Source organism: Cucumis melo, chromosome 8, assembly GCF_025177605.1.
Source record: "Cucumis melo cultivar AY chromosome 8, USDA_Cmelo_AY_1.0, whole genome shotgun sequence".
Taxonomy (NCBI): domain Eukaryota; kingdom Viridiplantae; phylum Streptophyta; class Magnoliopsida; order Cucurbitales; family Cucurbitaceae; genus Cucumis; species Cucumis melo.
In genome coordinates this window covers 6,071,630-6,098,206 of record NC_066864.1, presented here as the reverse complement: position 1 = coordinate 6,098,206, position 26,577 = coordinate 6,071,630, and the positions used below count along the sequence as shown (strand labels likewise).

Sequence of the window (26,577 nt, the reverse complement as noted above, 5' to 3'; positions counted from 1 at the left end):
TGCAAGATGTACTAAACATGTAAAAGGTTTTCAAGATAAGGATTGAATTGTTCTTAACAAAAAAAGGAAAAAAATCAACCATCTGATAAAAAACCTATAACCTAGACTTAGTTTAGAAGTGTTGTAATTTATGGCGTTTTAGTTTTTCCTTTATTTATTTGTTTATTTGATTTTTGGACTATAAACTCGGTCAAACTTTGTAACACCTATAGAGATTGATCTCCAAATAGTTTTGTAGTTTTAGACTTTAAAAATGTTAAAAATGCAATTGTTGGGCCACGAGCCTTGACAGCGGGTGTAGGGCCGCAAATAAGAACATTGGGCCCAGAACGAAAAAGAGTGGCCCAGTGCGGGTCTGTTAGCACTTTTCTTTTGACCTTCTTTAAAAGACAATAATTGAAGAGAAAACCAATCATCTCTCAAGACGTGGAATCACAATCTCCATTTGTATTTTACTTAAGTTACCTTATTTGTTCCCTTTTCTGTTTTTCTTTCTTTATAGCAGTTCGTTAAAAGTAAAGTGGAAGAGAGAGGTTTAAAGTGCAAAACGTTAATAACGCGTGACAAAAATCTAAAAACAAATACATCTAATGAAAAAACGGTTGTATTGCACAGATAATTCGAAGTTAGCAAGTTAGTAATGTCCAACCGATGTTGTACCAAATAGAAAAACAAAAAGAGTCTAACCAATTTAATTAACAAGAAAACTTATGAGATACAGGCCACATGTTTTCTTGGGGCAAGATACTATTGTGAACAACACAACCAACAGCTAATATTTGTTTACGTAAAATCATATGACAAGACTCAGCTATTAAACTCCAGAATTTGCTTTGCTATTGTTCTGTTTTCTCATTTATTTCATCGCTTCAAGTTCTATTGCTACAGACACTAACGAAGGCAAAAAATAACAATAACACATATAAAAAGAAAGGGTCATTGTCCAGAATAACTTCAGCTAAACAGAATTTGAAATGTAGATTTTGGCGTCTTTTAAAGCACTTCAGAAAGCGATTCTTATTTTGGACAAAGTGGTTAAACTTTTTGATAGTTAAGCAGAAAAACCTAAAGAGAAGAGCACTTGAATTACATTTACGAATCCCTTGGAAAGACTCTGAACGCTTCAGAAAGCACGAGAAAATAAGTCAATACTTATAGTGCGCTAGCTACTAAGTTAAATCAGTAACTGATATTTTTAGTATTTTCCATGACCCTTAAGGCATCGGTAGTGCACTGTTCTATGTGACTATGAACAAAGTGAACATTTGGTGTTGGAACGATGTGAGAATTGACATCATATGACCCACAATATACAAAAACCTTACCTGTTTACATACAAATGGGAAACAAGATTGGCAAATGTTGATGATCTCGCCTATCAACTCTAGTAATCATCTACAATATCAAGGGGTCAAGAGGAGTTATCAAGGACTCACAATTAACTATGCACAACAATAATATGTTAGTAGCAGACCCCAAATATCAGTATGCAAAATTTTTAACCTTTCTCTCCTGTTTCCTAGTTGTGGATTGTACCTTAATTAAAACCAGGGATGCCATGTGGGGTCCATCATGCACAGATTCTTCGGCTGCAAGGCAGCATCAACCAGCTCTGACACACCCCTTTGTACCGACTGAGGCGGGTCCATGGCATTCTCCTCCTGGTGAAAGTATGGAAGGTCAAGAGAAATTGATAGAAAACACAAAAATGTAATATGATAAACTATATTCAAGACTTCCAGACTCATAAAGGCTTGTTACTAATAGTAAATGGCAAAAAGAAACATCGGACAGTTCTGCATGCATATAAAGAAGGTCAACCCACGGACTTTAAATTAAAGGAAAGAAAGCAGAGTGTTACGTGGATTGAACTATACACGTTTGAGTGATTGGTGGAACGCTAATTTTACTTTTCAAAACAAAACCATTATAGCAGGTTCGAGGTTAGAAGGCTTACTTCCTCGGAGAAATATTGAGGTGCTATTCCATTAATCCGGCCAATGACGAGATCAACATTGGTAGTGACCTTCTGCTTGAAGTCAGCAGGGTTCATACCACCAGCTGCAATGGATGCTAAAGGCATACCGAGGGGTCTTCGCCAGGACCATGATAGCAATTCATCACGGAAGAACATGGCAAGTTGATGCCACAAATGCTGATTTTGCTGAGATTTTGAAACCAAGATTAGTAAGTTACACCACATGTTGCCAACAATCATACAACAGAGATAATAAGACAAGAATTTTCAAGACCTACCTTGGGTGAAACAACTGCCTGAGCAGCAGAGCACATGGCAGAAACAATTAAGCCCTCCACTCCAAAATTTGAGAAGAAGGCTTGCATATTCCTGGTTAACCTGAAAGGCACTGGTTCATTGAATTCGATCATACCATTTGCATCGTATGCAGGGTGAAAATCTGTTTGGAAAATTTTCCCCGTGTTCTTAGCAAAATAAATCTTGTTTGGTGACCTTCCTCCGATCTGTAGCATGTAAGACATAAAACTCGAAAGTGCTAATTGGATGGCAAACTGCTTTTTAAAAGCCCACATGTGGTTTCCACTGAGTAATGTCTTATACATGTACTGTGAAAATATGCCCTCGTTTACAAGGTTTCTTGTTATATCACCAAAAGCTTGGAGGCGAAGATCTACGACCGCCTCTGGCAAAATTTGACCAGATATCGCTTGATTTAATTGCTCTTTGAAATATGTAATTGGTAGATCTGCCTCCTGGTCGTTCCTTGCACAGTGATTTTCATACACCTCAAGAAAAGTGCTATACATCAAATCATCTTCCACCATGCGCACCTGTATTTCAAGAACCATAATCAGGAAAGAAAGAAAGATAATAATAACAGTAATATTGGAAAAAAAATTGAAGTTATAAATTATTATCCCACAGTCAGGTAGATGATGCCCGACAGACCTCACTTATTAACTATTTCGTCTTTTTTTGTTTTCGAAAATTAAGTCTACTTTCTCTCAATTTCTTGCAATTGGTTTGCATCTTTCTTAATAAAAGAGTTAAACTTTTAGTTAAATTTCAAATATAAAGCAAGTTTGTAAAAACTACTTTTTCTAGTTTTCAAATTTTTCTTTGGTTTTTCTAACATGGGTAGAAAGTAGATACCAAAACAATAATTTTAGAGATGGAAGGAGAGTTTACAAGCTCAACTTTCAAGAAACTACAAAAACTACCGAATGGTTGCTAAACGGGGCCTAAATTAATCAATCAATAAAAAGTGGATTCTAACCTGAGACCAAACAGGGATTATAATTGGAGTATGAATACATAAGTGGCGGCGTCTTGATTCCTTGTGCTTGTCAAACATTTGATTCATAACTCGGAAGAGCTGCAAAATGCGCTCATCACTTCTAGCATTAGGGGTCAAGGATGTTTGGACTATAAAATGACGCTGTGAACCATCGGAACCAATTAAAGTCAAGCGTCGAAAACTACTTCCATGTCTTCGGACAATTGGAATGTCTGCTCCAACTCTATCTAACTTCACGGTATGGTCAGGTGCAATTTCCTGATCAAATTTACATAAGCTTGTCATACATCAACAAAAATGACCAGCAGCTTCTACAAAAGCAATTATTCTTCTACAAATGGTTCAGTTCTTTTAAATGATTATTAAATATAAATAGCTAACGACAAAATTAAACATTTAGAAGAGGATACTCAAAAACATTTAAAATTCACATTTCACAACCATATCACATAAATACATCTCATTAAAATTTCTTTACAAGTTAAAGACCTAAGCACCAACCACCACCGCAGCCTCACTTTTTTCAAGCGAAGCACTCTCATTTAAAGTGTGTGCCTCGGTCCAATATTTTCCTATTGCCACTTCATGAAAAAGTAAAAAAGAAAAAAGAAAAAATACATATAATAATAAAAAAAACTTGCATTTAATTTTTGTTTCTCGCATAAACCCTAAAAGCTATTGAATTCTAGTATAACTTATAGTTAAAACTGATTAAAAAATTTAAGAACCCGTTTAAATATACCTGATCGGTAAAGTATTGCCCCGGTACCTCCACATCAACCACATGAAAATCACGCAACACCCGGCTTTCTTCTTCTAATTTCAAGACTGCAGGAAACCTGTCCTCGACATTTCCCTGAAGAACATTTTTCCAGTGTTTCAATCTCTCAGTTAACTCTGACAGCGTTGCGGGGAAAGTGGAAGTGCTCTCTGGATCAAGATCACGTTCAAAATCTTGCTTGTACTCCCTCACAAAATCAACATGCTTATTAACGGCATCAGCAGAGAAGCAAGCCTTGCATACTCCAGAGAGCTCCTTTTTCAGAGATTGAGGAACCTCAGCTGTTGTGGCAGTGGGATACTTGTAGCAACGATGAAGTAATGCATTAACCACGGCAAGAAGTCTCTCCTCTGGCAAAGTAACAAACCTTGAACCAATTTCTGTGAGTAGAATCTGCAGAAGGAAATATTCATTTTATGCATCATAATCCACTAGGACCATGTAAAAATAAATGTTAGCACGATATAAAGTAGGACTCCAGCATAAAAACCCTGACGTTATACTGTTATCCTTTCCTCCTCACTTGAGCGTACTAGTTCATTTGTTGAATAAAAAGCCAAACTAGAGTTTACAATACGAGGAACTCATTAAAATAAAAATAAAAAGAAGCCAAACTAAATTCTACAGTATGAGAAACTCATGGGGAAAAGACATTCCATTTTAATTTTTAAGGAAAGTTTCTTTTTTGCAACATCTTTGGAACAAAAGGGAGAAAACAACATTCCTTATCCTTCACTCTCCTTCCTCCATTTTACTTTTTTCATAAAAGTTTCTTATCCACTTGCCACATCAGTCTTTCCCTCACATGGTTTTTTTATTTAAAAAAATGATAAAAAAAAACAAAAGCGTGTGTCATCCATAGCAACTTGCCAAATAGAGTTCAGAACACATTCTCTCATTCAATAAAAGTAAAGCGTAGATAACATATAGAAATGCATTAGAAAAATTCCTAGAGTGAGACTTCTTTAATGAAATAATATGAAACAGATGTTACATGACAGGAGATTCATATATTCATCACAACAGGAGGAATAAAGAAGCACAACTATTTTAAGTATCAAACAAACAAATGTTATTCACCGTAATTATCACCCTGACTGGGAGGAAAGCAGCAGAGGGTAATAAGAAAGATAAAGGAATGACCGTTACCTCAAGTTCACTAGCCAAATTAGTGTGCTTGCTTCTAAGAGCCTCCATTATATCCTTTGCAGCATCAAATGCACTAGCAGCAGAACCCACTAAGCCCAAGGCAGCACTGCGTCTTAATGCATTTTGAGTACCTTCATTGACATTTGAAGAAGGTTGTGGGAGAGATTGATCATTGCCAGCATGTGTGCTGCTGTCCGCTCCAGTGGTCCTTTCAGGCTCTTGGCTGTGAGCATTACCACCATCATGAGATCCAATTGCACTACCTGATTGAGTGCCTTGGTGAACTTGGTTATCAGCAGGGGTACTACTACTGCCACCATGACCTGCTCTAGAACCTCCGTCAGCCAGACCAAGAGAACCAGCTGAAGCAGCATTTTGCTGCATTCTCTGTTGAGCCATTGCCATCCTTCCTAGCTCAGATTTATTTGCAACATCTCGCCTTTCGAGCAAATAAGTACGAAGCCAGTAATACAATGCCTGAAATTTGTTAAGCAACTTTAAGTTAATAGAAAATAAGTGTAAAGGGAAACATTATTAAGAAAATGCTCAAGATTTACCTGAGGATAAACATTCGCAATTTTCAGGAGAACAAGTTTACAATGAGGTGCTTCCGTCCTTTGCAAGGAAAGTAAGAGTTGAGGAATCCAGGACAGCCAAACCCAATGAGGTATTTGATCTAAAAACTTGTCAAATGCTCGGCCCACAGGCTCGTTGGGGGTATCAAAGCTGAGAAGATATAATACACGAGCTAGATGGTTTCTTGAGTTGGAAATGCCAAATTTAATGCCTTGAAGAAAGCAACTAACAGCATATTCCAACCAAGTCTCGTCGTGGGATTCTTTGTAAGCCTAAAGGAAACAATACCCAACTCAGTTGAGATTACATCTTAAAATCCGAAATAGATGAAGGAAGAAGATAGAAAGAAATACCATGTCACAATAGTTCCCCCAGCTTATCCATCCCTTGGGCAAATTCTTGAAAAGAGTTATAGCATTGGAGTATGATTGATTAGCACCTTCTGAATCACTTAACTTCAGCTGGAAATCTCCCTTGAGACGATAAATTTCTGCTTTGTGTTTCACGGGAAAATACTCTAAATTAGTGCTGTTGATCAGATTCAGGCCACTGGTGAGTTCTCCCTTCATCTCCAAGTAAGCCTTTGCCTGTTCTCTTATCTTCACAAAAGCCTCCTACAACCATATAACAGTGCACCCAATGAGACTCCATACCATACTGTTTCATACCCAAAGAAGCAATAAAATAATATGGATATAGAAACGCAACTAATGCATCTTCCACCATATTGAAAAGTGACCTTATTCACCCCCATCTAGGAATTTGAACTACTAGTTTGGTGTGTAATCAATTCATATATAAGGTTAAATTAATAACTAACCAAAAAACCGATCTGCAGTTGATATGCATACCATCAGAAGATCGCCAATATTAATAAGGTGCTATGCAAACACTTGAAAATAAATAACATAACGATAGTTTAGAAGTCATAAAATATATGATACAAACATCTTAACTTTTCAATGAACCATAGACTGTAAACGAGTACAAATTTTTCTCAGAGCTCATATGAAGTTGGAAACACTTCATAATACCTGCACTTCCATGGTTGAATGACCATACATCTTGTCCAGTATTGCTACACAAACATCATAAAGTCCTTGTTTACGAGCAACATGAGCAAGCTTATTGACATTCCATGCTTTATCACGAAAACCAAGGTGATGGAGTTGGGAATTTGTGTTGCCAAAATCCTTAAATGCATCGATTACAGCATTATACATCTCGTTCCTCCACTGCAGTAAATCACACCAAACAGTCATACTATCCCATTCATTCGGAATTCGCAGTCTCCAAGTCTCAAGGATATCTTTTAGATCTGCATAGAGATTTGAATGTACACCAACAACAGAACTTCCTGAATGTTTGTTTCCATTGGCTATGTCAACAAGAATTCTAGATGATTCCTGCACTTCAACTAGCTGCTGGAACTGTTGCAAAAGTGGAATCCTGGCATGAACTGACATTTCAGGTAACTGCCACCATTGTTCTAGAGCGAGATCAACTCCTTTTCCCACTATATTTTCTGCATCTGCCACACCATTTGCACTCCTATCATGAAGAGAAAAATATGCTTGAATTAAACGAAGTTTCGGTGTTTCTTCAACTTGAGCTTTTGGTATAACGTGCTCTTTCATGTATGCCCAATCAGGCACTTTCCATAGACTGTCAAGCAGTATCTCATAATTTTCAATGCTCTTCCCAAAGTCTGCCAAAGCTTCCCATTGACTAAGTTGACTAGCACAGGAAAGCCATTGTTCTTCCCAAAGACACATCTCAGCTTTCGGTACAGTGTTATTATATGTACCTTGGGTTGCTTTAACCATTGATTGATAAAAAAGGCTTTGAGCACGCTGCCAGTAACCATGCTGAACTAATGAAAGTCCAGCTTTAGTTTCTGCAGTGTTTGCCTTCCTCTTCCATAGTCCACACCTCATATCTTCCTCATTGAGTAAGCGGTATAGCTCAGCTAGAGACTCTGCACATTTTGTCTCATTCATGAACAACATAACATGACTTTCCAGAAGAGCCAGTGCTATATGCCAAGCATTGTAAGTCTTTCCAATATATTTAATGAGCTCACTTGGCATCCGAGGCTGAGGATGACTCAGCTGGAGCCCTTCTAAAAGTGCCTGCACAACATTCGGTCTTTGTGCTTGCTGTTTCTTGTGATAATCCTTAGACAAGAGGCCAATCATTGGTTTGGCCAATGCCACCTGCTCTTCCTTGTGCAATGTTACCCAGACAATAGGGAAAACCAAGACCCATAGGTGATACGCAACATTTGCATCATTATGGGCCAATTCTCTCAATGGAATAATAAGATCAGCCACCTACACAGTAAAACATGTTAAACTTCTCTACATTGCAAAAAGACTACCAAAATTCTTCAAAACAACAACTGTAGTACCAGTCGAACAATTACAGTAACCAGTGACAGATAATATCTTAGATGAATAATCAGCAGCAAGAACGGGTAATAGAAGGATTAATAGTTCCTAGTGAGCAACACATTAAATTACCTGAAGTTTACTCATCCGATTTAAAAACTGTGCATGCTTAAGAACAAGGGAATCAAATGTTAAAGGGGCATCCTCAATACCCTCTTGACCATCAATAACCGGGTGTGGCACCACAGAGGAATCTGCAACATGACCCGATACCAGAAGAGGTGGTAACCTCGCAGAGTTTGGGGCAAGGGTTATAGGCTTATCCTCAACTAACACTGCCAAAAGGAGATCAAGGCCCTGTTTGAGCCAGAATACATCACTTAAAGCTTCCCAATCCTGAATCTGGATGATGTATTGAAGCCTTATAAACAATGTTTTTCCAAGAGATTCATGATATAGTGTAAAGAATTTTTTCCTAATTTCGGGATCTCTTGCCCTTAGACCCAGCATGAACTGACGCTCAACCTTCTGAAATACTTCTTGACGCAGAGACACAGGATATCTAAATAAAAAAGGAATTATATTGTTACAACTTCATCCAAGCACATGAAAGTTAAAAAAACAAAATTAGCACTCACTTATTTGAATCAGCACAAATTTCATAAAGGAGCTGCAGATATTTTCCATCCCACTCTTCTGCAGCACTGGGAGCGAAGTTTTGCTTATCCACTTGTGACAGCTTCTGAAGAAATGAGACAATTTCCTTAGGAGCAAGAAAAGAACTCGATGAGACAGATGTGCCCATTTTACTGAAGTCATCCTCAATCCACCCCTTTATCACATCAAGAATGCAGAGCAGCACACTGGCATCAGTGCCTTTTTCTGACAACAGTGAATTCATGATTTGAGTTACAGAACGCTTGCACTCAGGAACAAGCATGACTCTTTCATTAATGAGCTTCAAAACAGATTTCAAATTGGCGATGACCGTTCCCACATCTGCACTTTGACGAGAAGAAGTTACTGCAGAATCGGGATCCATCCTTTGACCCTGATGATCGTGGAGATAAACTTTTCAATGTAGCGCATGATGTTAAACATGTGTATGTAATAGAAATGAATATGTCAAAAGATAATTTAAGATATACAATCAACGTCAAAATCATAAGTTCAACGCATTTTAAAAAATTTCAAAAGAAATTTCCATATTTGACAAAAAATAAATGTACAGGAATAAGGACTAGGAAAACACAGGCCAAAAGAAGGGCGTTCTCCAACCAATAAATTATAAAGGAATACATTATGTAGAAGAAAACAACACTTACAGCAAACAAATGGTGAGTGAGTTAATGAAGATAAACCTGACAGTTATAGCACGTAATGTATCATTTGTTTATAATATCAACAGAAAATATCCCAAGAAAATCCAACGACCCTTCAACCATGCTTCTACAGGTCGATAATGGAAAAAAAAAAGGGATCATGCTTTGCATGAGAGCATATTGTATAAAGCCAAAAAATACAGCAGGCACGGTAAAAAGAAGTATTCTTTTGTTTTGTTGAAATAATTTTTTTTTTAAAAAAAAATGCATGGGATAAGATTTATTAGGTACCAGAACATTAATTGATTGTAACTTTAATATCAAGCGGGGTGGGGGAGAGAAGTAAGAAACAGGCAACCTCATGCATAAGGAAAACACAATCAATATAAGATCAGGTACTCCTGGTGTGGAAAGATTAAAACGCAGTAGAAGACAAATACTGTTTCTATGTAGTGAACGAAAAAGTGATGCTTTCATACTTGTCTCAAATGAGAGCCTGCTGACGATCCCATATCTCGTGCTAGGCGCTGAAGAATACGACCTAGGTTATATGGATCAATTAGGTTCTTCTGCACCTCTGTCAAAGTTTTAATTACAAGCAGGACAAAGCTAATGGAAGAAGCAGTGTTATCCTCAGATGATGTTTGAGGGGCAGTTAGATTATTAATGTGATTCTTTATTAGCTCATCGACTTTCTGATACAGCAACTTTACATCCGGTGGTGTTGTGACCCCTTCCAAAGGATAAGCCACAAATACCATTCTTAACAGGGAGCATAATGATTTTCCAGCATCTAGCATCTTGTGCTTAAAACATGGTTCTAGAATCTGTCCAAAAAGATAAGAAACATGATCTTAAGTTAATTAAAATAAATACTACGTTATTGGGATAATAAAGCGCTCAACAACATACTTGAGATATCTGATTGATATTATTTCTGACAAACAGATGTGGCTGCTTCTCTAAGACTTTGTTCATTACATCCAAACCCTGTGCAAGAGCAGTAGAAGGGTCCTTGGACTGAGATGGCTGGATGCTACTGAGCAACTTCTCCAGATAATTGAATTTCACGTTAGCATTTGGCCACACCTCCAGAGCCTGTGAGAGAAGCTCTAATGCTTGCTTATACATGGCAGTTGCCTCCTTGTCCTTAGGCTCTATCACCAATGCAACCTTTATCCATAAAAAATATAACTGTTAAAAAGCCTATTAAAGATATTCAGAGATGATCAGTTCAAAACAAGACCACAATGCACTACAAAGATGCCATTTCCACAATATTTGGCAAATGATATCATTCAAGTTTCAATTCTTTGACATCTTTTATTTATATATAATATTATATTGAATCAAATAACCAATAGCTTGAAGACCAGTTAATCAAAGACAGTCTACCACTAATCATTGAAATAATATAGAAACCAAATTAATGAGAGCAACCGAATGCTACTTTTCAAAAAGAAAAATCAAGAGAAATAGAAGAATCTACAATACATGCACTCCATGGGAAGGTAATAAGAAATAGAGTTCTTTCTACAAGTAACAAGCTTTTCATTGTGGTAATCCAAACTATAGAGGAATTAGATGGACAACTATTTTTGCAATGAGGCACAGGAAACTATATAGTTACAATGAAAATAATTGAAGCAGCACTGGTGCACTAATGATAACTGAAAGAACAAAAAAATTGTGCTTACCCTTATAAGGAAATTTATAATCATTTCCTCCATTGCAGCATTAGGTTTAAATTCTTCGTCAGGTTGTGTTGTCGACCCAGGGGTCTCTATATTTGGCATTGATGATGCACCACCAGGAGACATGACACAGAGAGATTGAAGACCAGGTTCAACCTTGACCCGCTTGGTCGAATCTTCAGAGAATGTAGAACCGTCAACCAAACGCTTGGAATCAGCGCCAGGAGGACATGAAGTTAATCCATCATTGTTGTGGCTAGGGGCATCACTTTCAGTTACAGGCTTCATTTCATTTTGTCTTTGTCGTTCCCACCCAACTACCAATCCTGCAAGATCAATTGCAAGTCTCCTATTTTCTGCTGTAGTATTATACGGCAAACCTAGGCGACTGAGCGAATTCACCATCTGTGGAACAAATTGAGCTCTACAACTGTAGAAGAGATCTGAATGTCGCACAATGAGTTGAAAAATATGAATCAAATTAGGAATTGAATGGCCCTCCTCAACCAGTATTTTTTTGGTATATCTAATCCAAATTGGCATCCGAGAGTCCCCAAGAGGCAATCGTCGTGGAAGGGCTGGCATTAGTATATCAAGAGCCTGCTTAACCAACATTTTATTCTCTGGTTGACAAGTTCTAAGAAGTGCTACAAAAACCTGTACATCCACATCAGAGTTAGGATACTTTGACCAAGAATAATCCCATCAATGTATTTGTAGATATGGACTAGGTATTCTGACATTCATTAGCCACAGGCACCAAAATGGATTTCTTTCGTGGCGACTTCAACAGTAGCACATTCACCATTGATCATACAATTTACCCAATAGGGTTCAAATAAAAAGCACAAAATGCATTTTATGAAAACCAAAATAGAACAAGTATCATCAAAACAAAACAAAACAGAAGGTCCATGGGGATAAAAAAGCAGCTCACACCAAAGAAGCCAATTGACTGTATAAAAAATTTTCTTTGATATGTTTTCCTTCTTATTAAAACTGTTACCTTCCCTTCTTTCTGTGAAATTTCACTGTACAATTTTTAAGAAAGTTTCCTAATTCCTACATATGACAGTCGTATAATTTGTACATAAGATTTATGGAAAAACCATATCTACAATCTATAATGCAATACCTGAAGGATAATTTTTTCAGGGGCTTGATAGGCCTCCAAGAAATGGCAGACATTCACAAATGCCCACTGCTTACTGGCACTATCTTCCCTTTTTAGATGGTTCCAACCAAACTTGATTAGTTCTTTCCTGTGATGGACCAGGTCACTCTGAAGATATTTGAGAAGTAAGGTTGCAAGCTGTAAAAGTTCTATTCTCAAGGGCTCATCATACTCAGCAGTCACCTAGAAAGGAAGTTAAGATGAGTAAGAAAACTAAAGGGAAAAGAAAACAGTAAATTGCAAAATTACCTCTTCTGGAGGATCAAGAAGTTTGTCGACAATTGTTTTAATGATAGCTTGATCTACAACCTCCCAACTTTGCCCATTTTGGAAGGCATGAGCAAGCATAGGAAGAATTAGCATTTGCATTACAACCACCAAATGATCATGACCCAGTTGTTTTGATTGAAATAGGTTTAGAAAATGTAACAGGAGGGCTTTCTTCATGTTTGGTGGATATCCTTCAGCAACCTAAGAGAGAATAGTAAACATTGCATGTAGTGAGGGACAGAAAAGCAATCTTCACAAAGAGAACTTCATAAGTAGATTACCTCGATGATATAAAACTCCTTCAGAAAAGTATAGTCAATTCGAGTGTGAAACAAAAAGATGGAAAGTATGTCAAAGAGCACATTCACTTCAGCTTTTTCATGTCGCAGATAATTGAGGAAGCATTTTACTAGCCACTTGCTTTCTTTCACCTACGTTATAATGTTCGAAACATTTAAGAAAATCAGCTGTAGAAAAATATTAAGTATAAATTGTACATCTCATTTAATAATTGATGAAGCATCTTTCTATCAACCGACACAAGGAGGAAAATAGTAGAAATTCTAACTAGATTAGAGATTGATAGAATTTTCAAGAAGAAAATCATACATTAGAGATTGATGGAATAAATTCTAAATAGAAGAGAGAAATGGAAGAGGAACATGAAGAAGTTTATTTGATAGGATCAATGAATTCAGCGTCTTCAACCCACCCCAAAAGGGGAAGAACAACAACTGACTTTTGCAACTTCAAAAGTGACTCTGAAGAGACTACGCTTTGAAGACTTAATCAAGCATGAAGGTTCCCGAAGAGAAAAATAAAATATCAAATTGACAAATATATATTTCTAAAGTATGTCCACCACAAACACTAGGAAAAATATTGCTACGACACTACTTTCAACTAAACTAATGCAGAATCTTTGTACATGGACCAAAAGAATTAAAATATTTACAGGGTATTTTAAAAACAAATATAACACAGGTGCTACACGCAATCAAGATCTTAACAGTCAGAGAGATCTGAGATGTAAATGAAAGAAAATAAGGTTAGCAACAACTAATCCCGCATGTAAGTGTGCTGAATTATTCTAAGCCAACAACCAAGATATATATCCACAGCTTAAAAGTATTTCAGAAAATGAAAACAGGTAGACAATAATTGCTACCATAAATTCAGACATCCATCAATCATTTAGAGTTAATAATCTTACTTGCACTAGGTTTAACTCTTGTTCATTGTGCAATCGAGCTATTCTAGCTGGTGACTTCCAAACAGCTACCAGAGTGTCAAAAACTACACGATTGCTCTGTAGCCAACCAGGCATCAATTTGACCAAAGTTTTAACAAGTTGAAGACCACAAAAATAAGCATCAGAAACCACACCAGAGGGTGCAGATGGTGGATCGGAGACATCAGAAGGAGTTACAAGGCCTTCATCACCTGATAAAGGAGCAGGTGGGGTTGATGAACCTGGAGTTAAAGCAGGTTCAGATTTAGGCACAAATTCAGGAAATGCACTGGCAAGTATCTTTTGTGGTGACTTTGCAAGTTCTTCTCTTAGAGGCTGGCCAGCATCTGATCGGATTATATACATAAATCTGCAAGCATAACTATAATCAGAACAAACAAATGGTGACAACAATATTGTGTTTTAAGTAAGGCTTTCTATCATAGTCAATTGAGAGGAACTCCAGAAACAAACCAACATCCACAATCTTACCGTCTGAAGTATTTTGGTTCACTAAGTCGAGCAAGGAAGTAATCAACAGCAAGTGGCGCATATCGGTTCAAAAATTTAATTAGTGGAACACGGTAAGGACTGTTAACTTCGCTATACACTTGTCCTGGGGGAAGAGCCCCTTCCAAATCAATAGTCAATGTTACTAGTTCATCAAGAAACTTGGACGCAGCCATGGGAAGCAGATGAAAAAGTTCAATGATAGCTGGAAGGAGAAAACACTAACATCAGTCAATCACCAACCTATGCTAGGGGGATAAATATTCAACTCCATAAGACACAAGAAAGAGTGACAGGAAAATTAAGGTTTCGCCCTTGCACTTAGGTCAATTTTGACCATAAAGTTTTAATTTTATCAAAACAAATCACAAACTATATGAGTGGTGAAATAAATCCCTCCATTAGTTGAATTTTCATGTTTTCCACGATTTTCTTCTCTTTTCTTTTTCAAGATTTGTAACTAGTTTTTGGCCCCTCTTGTGGCCAGACGAGAGAAGTTTTGTAGATCTTAGCTTTTTAATTGCATTAGATGCTTCTTAGATGAGTTTGACATTTTGATATAAAGTTCGGATTCTTTTTATCAGTTTAATTTTGTGTCTGAGTTTGAAAACTACTATAATGGATTTGAGAATTTTATTTGTTGGTTAATTCTTGTGTAATTTATAGGTTAATTCCAGGACTCTTTTTTCTTTTAAAATATTGAGGTATCAATTTTGCCATCCATTAGCAAAGTATAAGGCATTTTTCCTCAAAATATTACCTGCTGCAATTTTTGGTTCTTCACCTGCCTTCCATGCTTTCTGAATTTGTGCAAGTTTTTCAGGCTCCAACCATTTCTTGAGGTGTTCTAACAGTTTGCCTCCCAATGTAACGTTAAACCAACTGGCCAGAAGTTCAAGGAGGCGAGCAAGACCTTGAAGAAGAGGCATGCTAAGATTTTTGGTGTGTGCTAAGTTCACCAAAATAGGTCTAAGGCTACCTTGCAGCAGATCTTTGGGCATTCTTTGCTGATTAATAACCTATAAAGAAACAGTGAGTAAATCCTAGAACGATATACACACAAGCACACCACAACAGCCAATAAAAATAACACCCCATAAGATCTAACTAAAAAACCCCATTGTGCCCTCAACTTCTCTCATCTATTATTTTTTTTTTTTTTTTTTATCAAAGACTATCTATGGCACCAATTTGTATATACTGTAATTAAGCTGATAAGAAACAAGATTCTTATCCAGTCCAACAATACACTAAAATTTAAAGTTATAAATGAATTAATATCATTTCTTAAACATTAAAAGTACCCTTTAACCCTTCATCTTTCAAATTGTTTCCAAAAATACCCAGAAGTTTCTTTCATTGAGACAGTGAAAATTGGCAAGCCAGCTGATGTCTAAAGAATGAAACACATATGTGAAATCATCTACAAAATTATTTGTACAGTGAAAAAATAATTTTGGAAATGATGTTGTAAATGATGTCAGACAATATTTTGAATTAAAATGAATCGCAATAAAAACCTTAATCTTCAATATAATTGAAATAAAATGGCAAAAATGCTATTCAAACCTTGATTTTTGCAATTAGTTGTCGTATCAATTTATGTCCTTCATTTTACGGGAAAATTCTCCAAGGGTGCTTTTAGAAATAATCAAAGTTTAAATATTAAAATGAAACATTTCAAAGTTTAGGAATGTATTATAATTGAAACCTACCCCAATTTTTTGCAATTAGTTGTCATATCAATTTATGTCCATTTTACGGGAAAATTCTCCAAGGGTGCTTTTAGAAATAATTTCAAATTTTAAATATTAAAATGAAACATTTCAAAGTTTAGGAATGTATTATAATTGAAACCTACCCCAAATTTCATGGATATTTTGTATAATTTAACAAAAAACGGATGAACACAATTGGTTCTAATCATGTTACACAAAATAAATAAAAAAAGAAATTTAACTTGTGCATGTCATACTAGGCTAGATATGAATGACTTGACTTCTTGCCTGACATTGAGATTATACTTCACTTGTATTTATTGAATCTACTTACACGTTCTAATAGTAACAGAAAACAAATCATATTGGCAAAAAAACAAGTGAAAGACAAAACCTGTCTTAACCCCTCCTTCGCAACCGCAACTACTTCTGGAGTTCGACATGTCAGAGACTTGAAAAACATTGAGATGATCTTTGCACGCAATTCAGAATGATTGGGAGTTTTAAAATCCGCCCATGCCATGGTGGTACACAATAACTCAATGCAAGCTGTTCGGAGCTTGTTCAATGATGTGGCTACTTTTGGGTTCATAAACTTTACAACCCATACAGTTTCATCTGCCTCAGCTATTTGCAAAGCTTCTTGCAGAAAATTAACCAACTCCTGAGTCAACTTCAAAAGAGGAGGCCTTAGGGCCAAGCAGAAATTCAAGGCTGTAACAGTTCCAACCTGTAGATAAGAGCAAGTTAACAAAGAAACAAAGTGAACCATTTAAATAACAAAAAGCAATTCAAGACCTGTTGATCGATAGTCTTCAAACGAAGTGGTCGCAATAAGAGAGGCTGAAGCAAAGGTTGATACAAAGGTTCAAGCAACTCAGACACCTCACTACCGGTCCTACTGGCCAAAAGAGCTAAGCATGACTGTACATTCTTTCTCACAATAGTTGATGAATTGGGATTAAACAACTCAGAAGCAAGAACATCTACTACTCCTTGAAAGCTTTGTCTGCGTGGTTCACTGTTTGCTTCATCAACATTATTCACAACACGAAGAACATGATTAAGTACTTGGCTAGTCTCCTCTTGCTCCTTACTAGCATAAATGGGTAGCCTTTTCAGAACATATACCAGGCCTCGTACAATTTTTACTTGAAAATGGCAAAGAGTTTCAATAGTAACCTTCCCAACTAAAGCACCAAGTCCCATAACACCACCCATTTGGGCTTGCCATGTACAGCCATAACAACAATGCAAAAGCCGTGGCAAAAGTTGCTCAAAAACTGGAATACGGACACTTGGAGGTGGTGAATATACAGGGCTCATGGGACTGGAAACACTCATTGGGGTCCCCGGCCCTCTTGTCATCATTACATCAGTTTGTTTTCCACGACCAAGAAAAAGAAGCATTTCGGAGAACAAATTTAGAGCATTCAGAGCAGCTTTTGCATGGAGCCTGTTTTCATCTGCTAGTACATCAACCAAAGCATCCAAAAAAATTAGAGGGTCTAACTCTTTTAGGTTACAACAGGCGCTGCTTTTTAATCTCGAATTGGCATTAACATTTGAGGGAAGCAGAGTACTCCCAAGTGAGGCAGATGCAACTGGAGGATTATTTAGAGAAGAATCGATATGGAATAATATAGCAAAATGGCGGCATACATTAAGCACAAAATCATCCTTCGGTTCATTGAGATCCTCATCTGAACCAGCAGCAATAATGGTCATCAATAAAACTTTGAAAACAGATTTCTCGGCCATAAGTTGGGTTTTTGTCTTCACACCCAAATCCGCCTGCAAAAAATCCTTCTAATTAGAGAAGTGACAGATATTAGAGTAATTGGCAATAAGAATGCATTCATTCCCAAAAACAATATCAGTATTAACAATCATAATGAAAATATAAACAATCAGAAATATATCAAATTAAAAGTTAAAACCATACACCAAGTATATTTCAAATGAGATAACGGGTAGGATCAGAACATGTCCATAAGCATGCAATAAAAATACACACGCCTGACCTCAAGAAGGGAGAATTTACAACCATTAGAGACCTCTACAATCAGAAGACTGGGGCAATAAGAAAAACTCTTGTATGACCAAAAGGCTTTACATCAAAAAGCAGAACATCACGTTAGAGAGTATAGACACAGTACACTAATGAAATCTAACCTTTGCCTCCGGAGTCTCAGACCTTCGCCAAGAGGAATCAACAGAAGAGACAAGCAAAGTTGACAATTGCCTGGGTGTATAGCCATCATCAGCCACAATTCCAGGTAAATTAAGCTGAGACGACAAGCAGACACGAAGAAACTTCAAAGCTTGCTTTCTGTAGAAAGAATCGACACCACCAGTTTTGTTCATTACAGCAGATACAGCAAGATTAATGCATCTATCCAGTGGCACCAAAAAGGGAGTAGATGGCTCAAAGGTAAGAATCAAACGAAGTCCATGTTCCGGATTCTCCTTGCATTCTAAACCAAGTGGTTCCTTGAGAAAGCGTCTATTACGACCACCTAACTTTCCAAGAACTTGCAATGCTTTTGCACCCCACGAATAGGGCATTGGCCTCAAATGAGACCATAAGGCTAAAATCACTTCAGACATCACAGTAGCCATACTAGGTTCTAGGAAATCAGGGTTTAAACTATCAACCCAAAACTCAAGGGTTCGTAAACCCAGACCAACTAACTCATCACTTCCTTTAAGACACAAAACAAGAGGCTTCATTAAACGGGGAAGGTGAGGCAATAATGAGCTTAAGCGTGCAGGCAATGTGAGGCATAATTCCAATAACAGATCCCTCATATCTTCCCCAGTTGGACCATCAAGCATGGTCAGTAACATATTAAGGCAAGGTTGTAGCAAAGAAATCAGATCACGTAGTAAAAGCTCAAATTTGCACCCTGCTAATGCCCGAAACATTATGCGAAGAAGTTGCATGTATCCAAGAGGTCTTTCAACTTCGGTAGCACTTTTTACACAAACTTCCATTATGACAGTCACATGAGGCTGTAAAATACGCTCGAAATCTGAAGGCGCTTTAGAAACCGCACCAAATACAAAACGAAAGAGATGCAATACCAATTTTGCTCCTGGCGAATCTGGGTGCTTCAAAAGATCAAGTTTACTGCTGACAAGAAAATTAACCAAAACTTCTGCAAAAGGCCTATATACTTTAGGTGTTTGCAAAAATGTTGAAAACAGATGGACCAGCTGTGTGTTGGAAATCATGCAGTCGAAAAGTTCAGGCATACACAATGAGAACATATCCATCAGATCCCGAGGTTCCATAATAGTAAGTATCTGTGAGAACAGATGAAGCATTTCTACTTCTTCATCCTTTTCCTTGAAAAGTGTTAAGCAATGAACACCACTTTTCAAAACACCAGAGGCTTTACACACCTACCCAGACCGAAGTTATGGTAAGACTTTTAATCACCCCAACAAAATAACACACACACACGCACATTAATCATCAATTGTACGATACCTCGTCCTCTCTCATTCCCTTGAATGCTTGAGGGGTTGCCAAATTCGATGATGAGTTAACGAGCATTTGTGGATGTGTTCCGTTTGGAGACGGAGAAACCTTAACCATAAATCAAAAGGATACATTACATAACCAAAGGATAGCCAAACTAAAACCATCATATTTAGTACTTATAAGCACCTGAGATCGGGGTAAATGTGCATGAGTGATACTCCAAACGATAGTCTTCATTCCTAACAGAAAACAGGCCAACATAACAATATTAGACCAAATAAAAGAATATTTAGAAAAAATAAAAGGTGAGAAATGTGCTACCTATCGAATACAGAATCAGAAGCCTCAAAACATACTGGTTTTAAATACTAATTCAAAAAAAATGATTGTGAAAGAGAATCTATTACCCATGATTAATGTCTTAATCAAATGCTTACAGTCATTGACTTCCTTCGAATGTTCCACAGGGACCTGCAAATTTAGAACTGCCTGCAAGAATATGGTAGATAATGGGTCCAATAATATACAGCAGAATACAGGAGAATAGATATTACGTAAATTGTAAATTGTAAAACCTAATAATACTTCCAGAAGTTCGTAGACAAAAAAAGCTAACTCAGTAATCTAACCAACGCCATTTATATAGATCATTGACATTTATTAGCATATTAGGATACAACCTTCACTTTGCACTTTTAACCACTTAACTGAACACCAATAATCGTAATACAATTTAAATTTTTTGAGAAGATGTATTGAAACATTTTCACTACAAACAAGAAGATAACAAATACGATCTCTTAGACTGAAAACCAAATCGTGGACTCCTTAAATCTTCAGTATTTGCAGAATACTGTTCGAGTGTTGAATGCAACTTTTTTTTTTTTGCGGAGAGTGGCTGAGATGCAAAATCCTACACTTAATTGTATGAGAAGTATAAGAGGTGGGAGGATCACATGTGAGCAACGATTACTTTTGTAAGTAACCTTTACAAGTTCTTTTGTAGTTACTCCATTTTGTTAATTTAGATTGGAATTTTTTCATTTAAGAGAGAGAGAGAGAGAGAACAGAAATGTAGGGGAAGGGATTTCTTGTGCCTTGGCCCATTAGGTTGTTCTTTATGATCTTTTGGAATGAAATTTTGGTGCATCCATAGGGGCAACTATTACCCCACCTTTTGTAATTGTGATCTTGGTTTGATTCTTTTTTCATTGAATCCTTAGTTGTTGGTAATGGACGGGCTTTTTATACTTTTGTTTTTTGTATGCCCTTATACACTCTTTCATTTTTTACAATGCAAGCTCAGGTTTTTACCAAAAAAAGGCGCAAGTGCCATGGGTCCCACAAAGAAACACAAGGACCTTCAATTTGAACCAATATTAAAATTTTCTAGGGACCAATAGAAAGAAATGAAGGGATTTGTGATAATAAGCTTAAATTGTGATTCATAAGAAGTGGTCAAGATTTATCCTCTTTCAGCTCATGCTTCTATTCCATCAACCAGTTTGTTAAAAAGGAACATATGTATTGACTTTCATTTTATGTAAGGCTAAGTCCCTACTCTCTCACGGGAAAAATAAAAACAAAAATAAAAAATGAGAATTTTCTAGTAATAACAATACCAAATAAATTAATTCATTAAAAAATAGAGATAACAGCTCATGACTGTGAATATTCAAATATATATATACAGCAAAAAAGTTGGTGTGTAGAACCAAAACCTGAACAGGGAGCTCAAGCTTAGACCTCAAGTTTGCACGATCTTTTCCTTCCTCACCTTCCTCCAACAACTGCAAAGAATGAGACGGAAAATGAATAAGAATATTTAAATTAAAAAAAGTGTAACTCAGTAAAAATATTTGAAACAAAAATGGCAGAGTAACAAGTATTCACAGCTTTTCAGGTTGGGGGAGGTATGTATACAAGGCAAATGTGGTACCTGAGGAATGGTGTGCTTGAATGTACTAAATTTTCCAACGAAAGAGTCCAAAATACGCCCCTATACAAGAGATGATTGTCATGTTAAACATAAAATTTACTGATTGGGTTTTGCTAACTGAGAATGCAATCAATAAACGTATGATTATGCCAGACCAAGAGAATCCGTGATTCATCCATAGACGCTTGGTCAACGCCCTTCTCAAAGATTGGCTCCACCTATATCAAAAATCCGTCTTATTCAAGAATGCCAAAGAATAAAATAGGAAGAGATTCATAACATTGGAAGCAAAACAGGTAGTTAAGGTACCAAGTTCAGCATCAACCGTGCACAAGTAGTATGAATGCTAAGTGATAGTGAAGCATCATGCATGTTGCTTGAGAACAAGTAGATAATCCGCGATAGCTGCAACCATCACACAGCATTGATCAGATGATAAAGCAAAATAATGTGCAGAAGAAACTGAGTTAACATGGGACAACAAGATCATAAAGAGAGGGGGAGGGGAGAATGGTTTACGTTATAAAGAAACAAACATACAAAATGTTCAATTGAAAATGTGAAAAGTAATGCTAAGTACATATTATAACCACACTTTAGAAATGAACTAGAAGGCCCCAAAGACCCAAAAAGGGAGCAAGATAGATTGAAACAAATATTAGTTGAAAACTTTGACAAGCAGCCTCGAAAACAGAGGAGGAAGAAAATTTCCTCCCAGAAGCCCATCTGATTTTGAAAACCCAAAGCAACTTCTTTTCTCTCTAGGGAATTAAACTAAAAATTTCCATGGGAAGAGCTATTGTATTCCAACTTTAAACGAGAAACACAGAAAACTGCAAAACTTCAAAATAATTACAAAGACAAAAGCCCAACCATACTTCCGAAGCCCATTTTAGTCTCGGAAGCACACTTCTCAGATCACAGACTTCTTTTTTCTTCCCAGCAACAGACATCAAACATAGGAGGGCTTTGCTAAAAACCGGCAGTTTCATATATAAATGAGAGAGGGGCTTAGGAAAACGTGAAAACAATTAAAAGGCAGTTGGGCACTTGTGCTCCAATAAGAAGATGAAGCCAAATTACAGAAGGAGAAAACCTATCTCCAACAAAATGCCATAACCAGACCTACAACGTAATTCCATTTCAGGTCTTTTCATTTTTTTTTCTCTCCTCTTATTTCACCTCAACAAACAACCTTTTAAACCATGATTCATCTTTCAACCAAAACTGTTTGACTTCCTTTGACTTTCGAACATTCGTTTCAATTTTCTTGTCACCTGAGATTGGCACCAGACTCTTCAAAAACCCTAAGCCACCAGTTCCAATTTCCAAGTAACTTTTTCAAGCTGTCGATTTCAATCTTCTGATGACGTCATTTGAAATGCAGAAGAGTAATGTTACAAGTACAATAGCATAAACTTACAGTGTCAAAAATAATGTACTTCAGCTGCTTGAGGGTCCTTTTTCAGCGAGGCCACACCTTATTTGGATTGATGTTGTCAAAGCTTTGCTGTCAGGATGGTGGTTGGAAAAGAATCTGAAAACTTCTGAAGAAGAGCATTGTTCTGGCTCACCTCAATGCCTCTCTTTGGTGCTCTCTTACTACATCCTTTGCGAGCTACTCTTCCCAGGACATTAACATCAACCGGCCAACCTTTCTATTTCCTCATATTAGTCCGGCTATCAGTCACTTTCTAAATGTGTAATTTTTTATTTTTTATTTTTTTATATCCATGAACGTTTGGGCTGGCTTACAAGCACCTCGACTAATTTTACAGGACAATCCATCTGACCCTAGTGTAATTTCTTGTTTATGGAATTGCTCTAATTATGTTTTACTTGATGATTTTTTCTTTAGTTTACTTTTCTCTCTCCTCTGTGGAGTTTTGTATCTATTGAGCATTAGTCACTCTTTTTATTTCATCAACGAAATGCTGTCTCTTGTTCAAAAAAAAAACAGTGGGAAAGCATATGAATAACAAAAACATAAGCATTCTCGTTTTCAGACTGTGGCTTGGGACAAGACTGTTAAAAAATTCACGTGCAAAGGTATAGACATCCTAGACTTCCAGACCCTCAGAAAATTTTAGAAGCGCTAAAATTAACAAACAAATGCGACAAACTTAGAACATTTGTCCAGTAGCACTGAAAATTCAGGAGAAAATATTCCCTTTTAATTGTAGCCAATCAAAAAAATCAGAAAAGGTTTACGAAATTCATAAAAACTGCATTCAGTATAAGCTCAAGACACACAAGGGCCCTAACCATATTTTGGCTCGTGATCAATCCATAGATACCGATCGAAAATAAATAGGCACTTATAGTAAGTACACAAATGGAAGTACCTGAGACAGTGAAAGATCCCCTCTGACATGATGCACAATTTCTGCTAGTAAACTATAGGCTAATGGTCTTAATGTCTCATAGCATGCCCGACCAGTTCCAACTACAACTCTGAAAAAAGGGAAAGATAAGAAAACAAATTATCAGAATAAATAAGAGCAAAGCTCTCCACTGGGATGTATATAGGTCAAATACATTACTTCTCCTCCAACAGTGTATCAATCAGTGGAAATAAGCCCCTTTTATACTCTGTTCCAAGAACATGCTTCAAGGCTACTAATAATTCCTGCATTAATCAACATTAAACTTATGTCTCCCAATTTTCTTTTTAACCGACTCACTAAGTTCACAAAGTAACCCAGGATACTCAAGGACAAAAGTTCTCACCTTCCGTATTGACACGGAATCTGAACATGTGACCAGCAAATTCACAATACTCTTACATATACTTTCTTCATGTGGCCTGATATAATCAGCAGAACTCCTCAATAGATATGTTAAAAAAGAAACCGTCTGCAATCACAGAGGCATAACATAAGTACACTTTCACTTCACTTCCTGATTGACTGCTGTAGTTAACGTACAGAATGATTCTATTGTAGCTAGAGGTCTCTGTACTGCCCAATTGACTAATTGCATTCATAGCATAGCTCAAAGTAAAAGACAGATTTACAACTCTAAATAAAAATTATTAAATGCAATATCAAGGTGGAGTAAACCCTAACAGTACCACAGTTTATCTAGTCATCAGAGATATATATCCAATGCTATCGTACTTCATAAGGATGAAAGGCCCTAATGATTTTGACTCCCCCTGACCCATAAAGAGTGCCTGAAGGATTACTAATATGACATACACAAATACGCATGCAGAGCAGAGAAATATCATTCAACTGTGTGAATAATATAATGGGAAAAACTGAAGAAAAAAAAAGAACAGAAAAAAAGACTCGTATCATTGCTCTTATTTAGGACATTTGGGTGTAAAGCCTACGAGAATAAATAGCTACGTTGTTACAGACATTCAAGGAATCATGTCTCACCCTCCCTTGCCAAAATTTAAACATATATATATACAAAACGAGTCGCATACAGCATACCTTAACCTGCGCACCCTTCAGTTCAATGAAATGAGTCTTCAAAGAGGGAGGAACCTTTTCAGGTCCCGGAACAGAAATAGCAGAAACCATCAGAGGCAACAAGAGAGGGATATTTGTTTGAACAAGCCGACTATACAGCTGGAAAAGAAACATGACGACCAGTGGACTCTCCGTTACTATCTTAAATGAACGGGTACTGGGATTGAGTTGCACAGTCCCCGTGCATCCGGAATTCATTGACTGGTCCGATGAAGTGGATACTTCCATGGGCTTTACATCTTCGACACTAGCAGCTGGATTTTCAAAAAAATGGCTTACAGTAAGCTTAAAGTTCTGGTAAATTTTGCATACGAAGTCCAGGAATGGCTGCACTTCATTTTCTAGAGTCGGTCTAAAATTTCTAAGAAGATCGAAGATTATGCGAATACAAATTAAGCCATTCTCCTCGTTATCTGTGGTAAGCACTTGCATGGCGACCTTCAACAGATCCTGCACAAAGGGCCTTAAAACTTCACTGTGTGGAAGCCGATTAAGAATCTCCACCACAATGTTCCGAAGCTTATGCTCATGACTGTCGGTGAATTGAGGCTTTGTAATTTTAAGTAGGATTACAGAGAACGCACGAAAGTAACATTTCAGAAAATTTAAGTACTCAGGAGTATGAGCAATCTCCAAGCTATCTCGAACCTCCGTTGCCATCTGAAGCCTCGTCTGAATATCTGTTAGAGAACACATATTTCAGAATAAGAAGAAAGCAAAGTACAGGTGAAACTAAGTATAGCTCAATCTAATCGTTGGAGAAATAAAAAGAAAACATGAAAATAATTCAGAAACCGTGCCCTAATGATAGAAAGAGAAGAAAGAAGTACAAATCATACTCCATAGCTGAATTCAACCGTACTTCGAAACAAAAAAACATACCAAATTAGATTTTAAAAAAACAACTTTAAACTCAAATAACCGAGTTTCTCAGAACTTAACGCAGCAAACGCAAAAATGTTGGCACAGAAACAGAAAGACAGAGAGCAAGAGAGAGTACTGAGTTCAGGCTCGACGAGGTGGCGAGAATGTTGCTCGAAGTTCTGAATGGGACTCATGGCGTACTTGAAGTAACGATGAATGCGAAGAGGAGGTCGGTACTTGTCGAACGTTAAACGACTAATTATTCACAGCGTTAGGAAGTTCCAGCAGCTTCTTCTTCTTCTTCATACTCGAACCAGGCTTGAAGAGCCTTCATCGACTGGTAGAGTCTAGTAGAACAACAAAAGGAGAGAATCAAGCGACTTCGGTGAGAGAATTGTGCAGTGAATTCGATTGCTGCTCCGGTGCTTAGGGTTCAGTGATCTTGTTGCGCAAAATTGCTAGCAATTCCCAGTCGAATTTCTGTTTCCCGGGTAGACTAGACTTCGATCCCTCCCGCTTCCGAAACAACCATCACATGGAATAGACAAAGGACAGCGAGAGCTCTACTCGTACTCGTATAGTCTAGACTTGTGATTGGGCTGGACCCGACTGGGCTAGCCGAACCATGGGCTAACATTGGCCCATCTGGTCGTCTCCAATCCGTCCAAATGAAATTTTGCAAAACCCTAAATTAGGTATCATTTATTGTCGT

General features: G+C 37.1%; 1 protein-coding gene across 2 annotated transcripts; it reads right to left on the bottom strand.

Moving 5' to 3' along the window:
- Positions 1–1,170: 1,170 nt before the first annotated feature.
- LOC103485125 (uncharacterized) lies at positions 1,171–26,423 on the bottom strand. 2 transcript variants are annotated; one of them, XM_008442594.3, is made up of 36 exons: positions 26,002–26,423; positions 24,963–25,681; positions 24,250–24,375; positions 24,063–24,148; positions 23,865–23,973; positions 21,829–21,924; positions 21,675–21,737; positions 21,520–21,579; positions 21,302–21,370; positions 19,988–20,069; positions 19,767–19,819; positions 19,587–19,685; positions 18,266–19,498; positions 16,889–17,884; positions 16,485–16,820; positions 15,133–15,391; positions 14,355–14,577; positions 13,845–14,232; positions 12,913–13,062; positions 12,611–12,832; positions 12,323–12,544; positions 11,191–11,844; positions 10,406–10,666; positions 9,973–10,320; positions 8,810–9,222; positions 8,304–8,733; positions 6,816–8,114; positions 6,135–6,395; positions 5,763–6,053; positions 5,206–5,682; positions 4,018–4,449; positions 3,255–3,533; positions 2,257–2,808; positions 1,958–2,164; positions 1,537–1,661; positions 1,171–1,395 (listed from the first exon to the last, which is right to left on the bottom strand). In XM_008442594.3, exons 1-35 carry the CDS (start codon positions 26,057–26,059, stop codon positions 1,542–1,544), a joined length of 11,673 nt encoding a protein of 3,890 aa, XP_008440816.1. In that variant the 5' UTR covers positions 26,060–26,423; the 3' UTR covers positions 1,171–1,395; positions 1,537–1,541. The 2 variants fall into 2 exon arrangements, with proteins under 2 accessions (XP_008440816.1, XP_050944888.1); XM_051088931.1 differs by having other exon boundaries at positions 1,171–1,661.
- Positions 26,424–26,577: the final 154 nt, after the last annotated feature.

Bases quoted from the DNA above. Each gene is read 5' to 3' on its own strand.
- LOC103485125 (XM_051088931.1), bottom strand. From the start codon at position 26,059: ATGAGTCCCATTCAGAACTTCGAGCAACATTCTCGCCACCTCGTCGAG. The intron at 4,450-5,205 runs GTAACGGTCATT...TTCCTTCTGCAG, and splicing joins ATTTGGCTAGTGAACTTGAG to ATTCTACTCACAGAAATTGG. The intron at 2,165-2,256 runs GTAGGTCTTGAA...TCAAAATCTCAG, and splicing joins AGGCAGTTGTTTCACCCAAG to CAAAATCAGCATTTGTGGCA.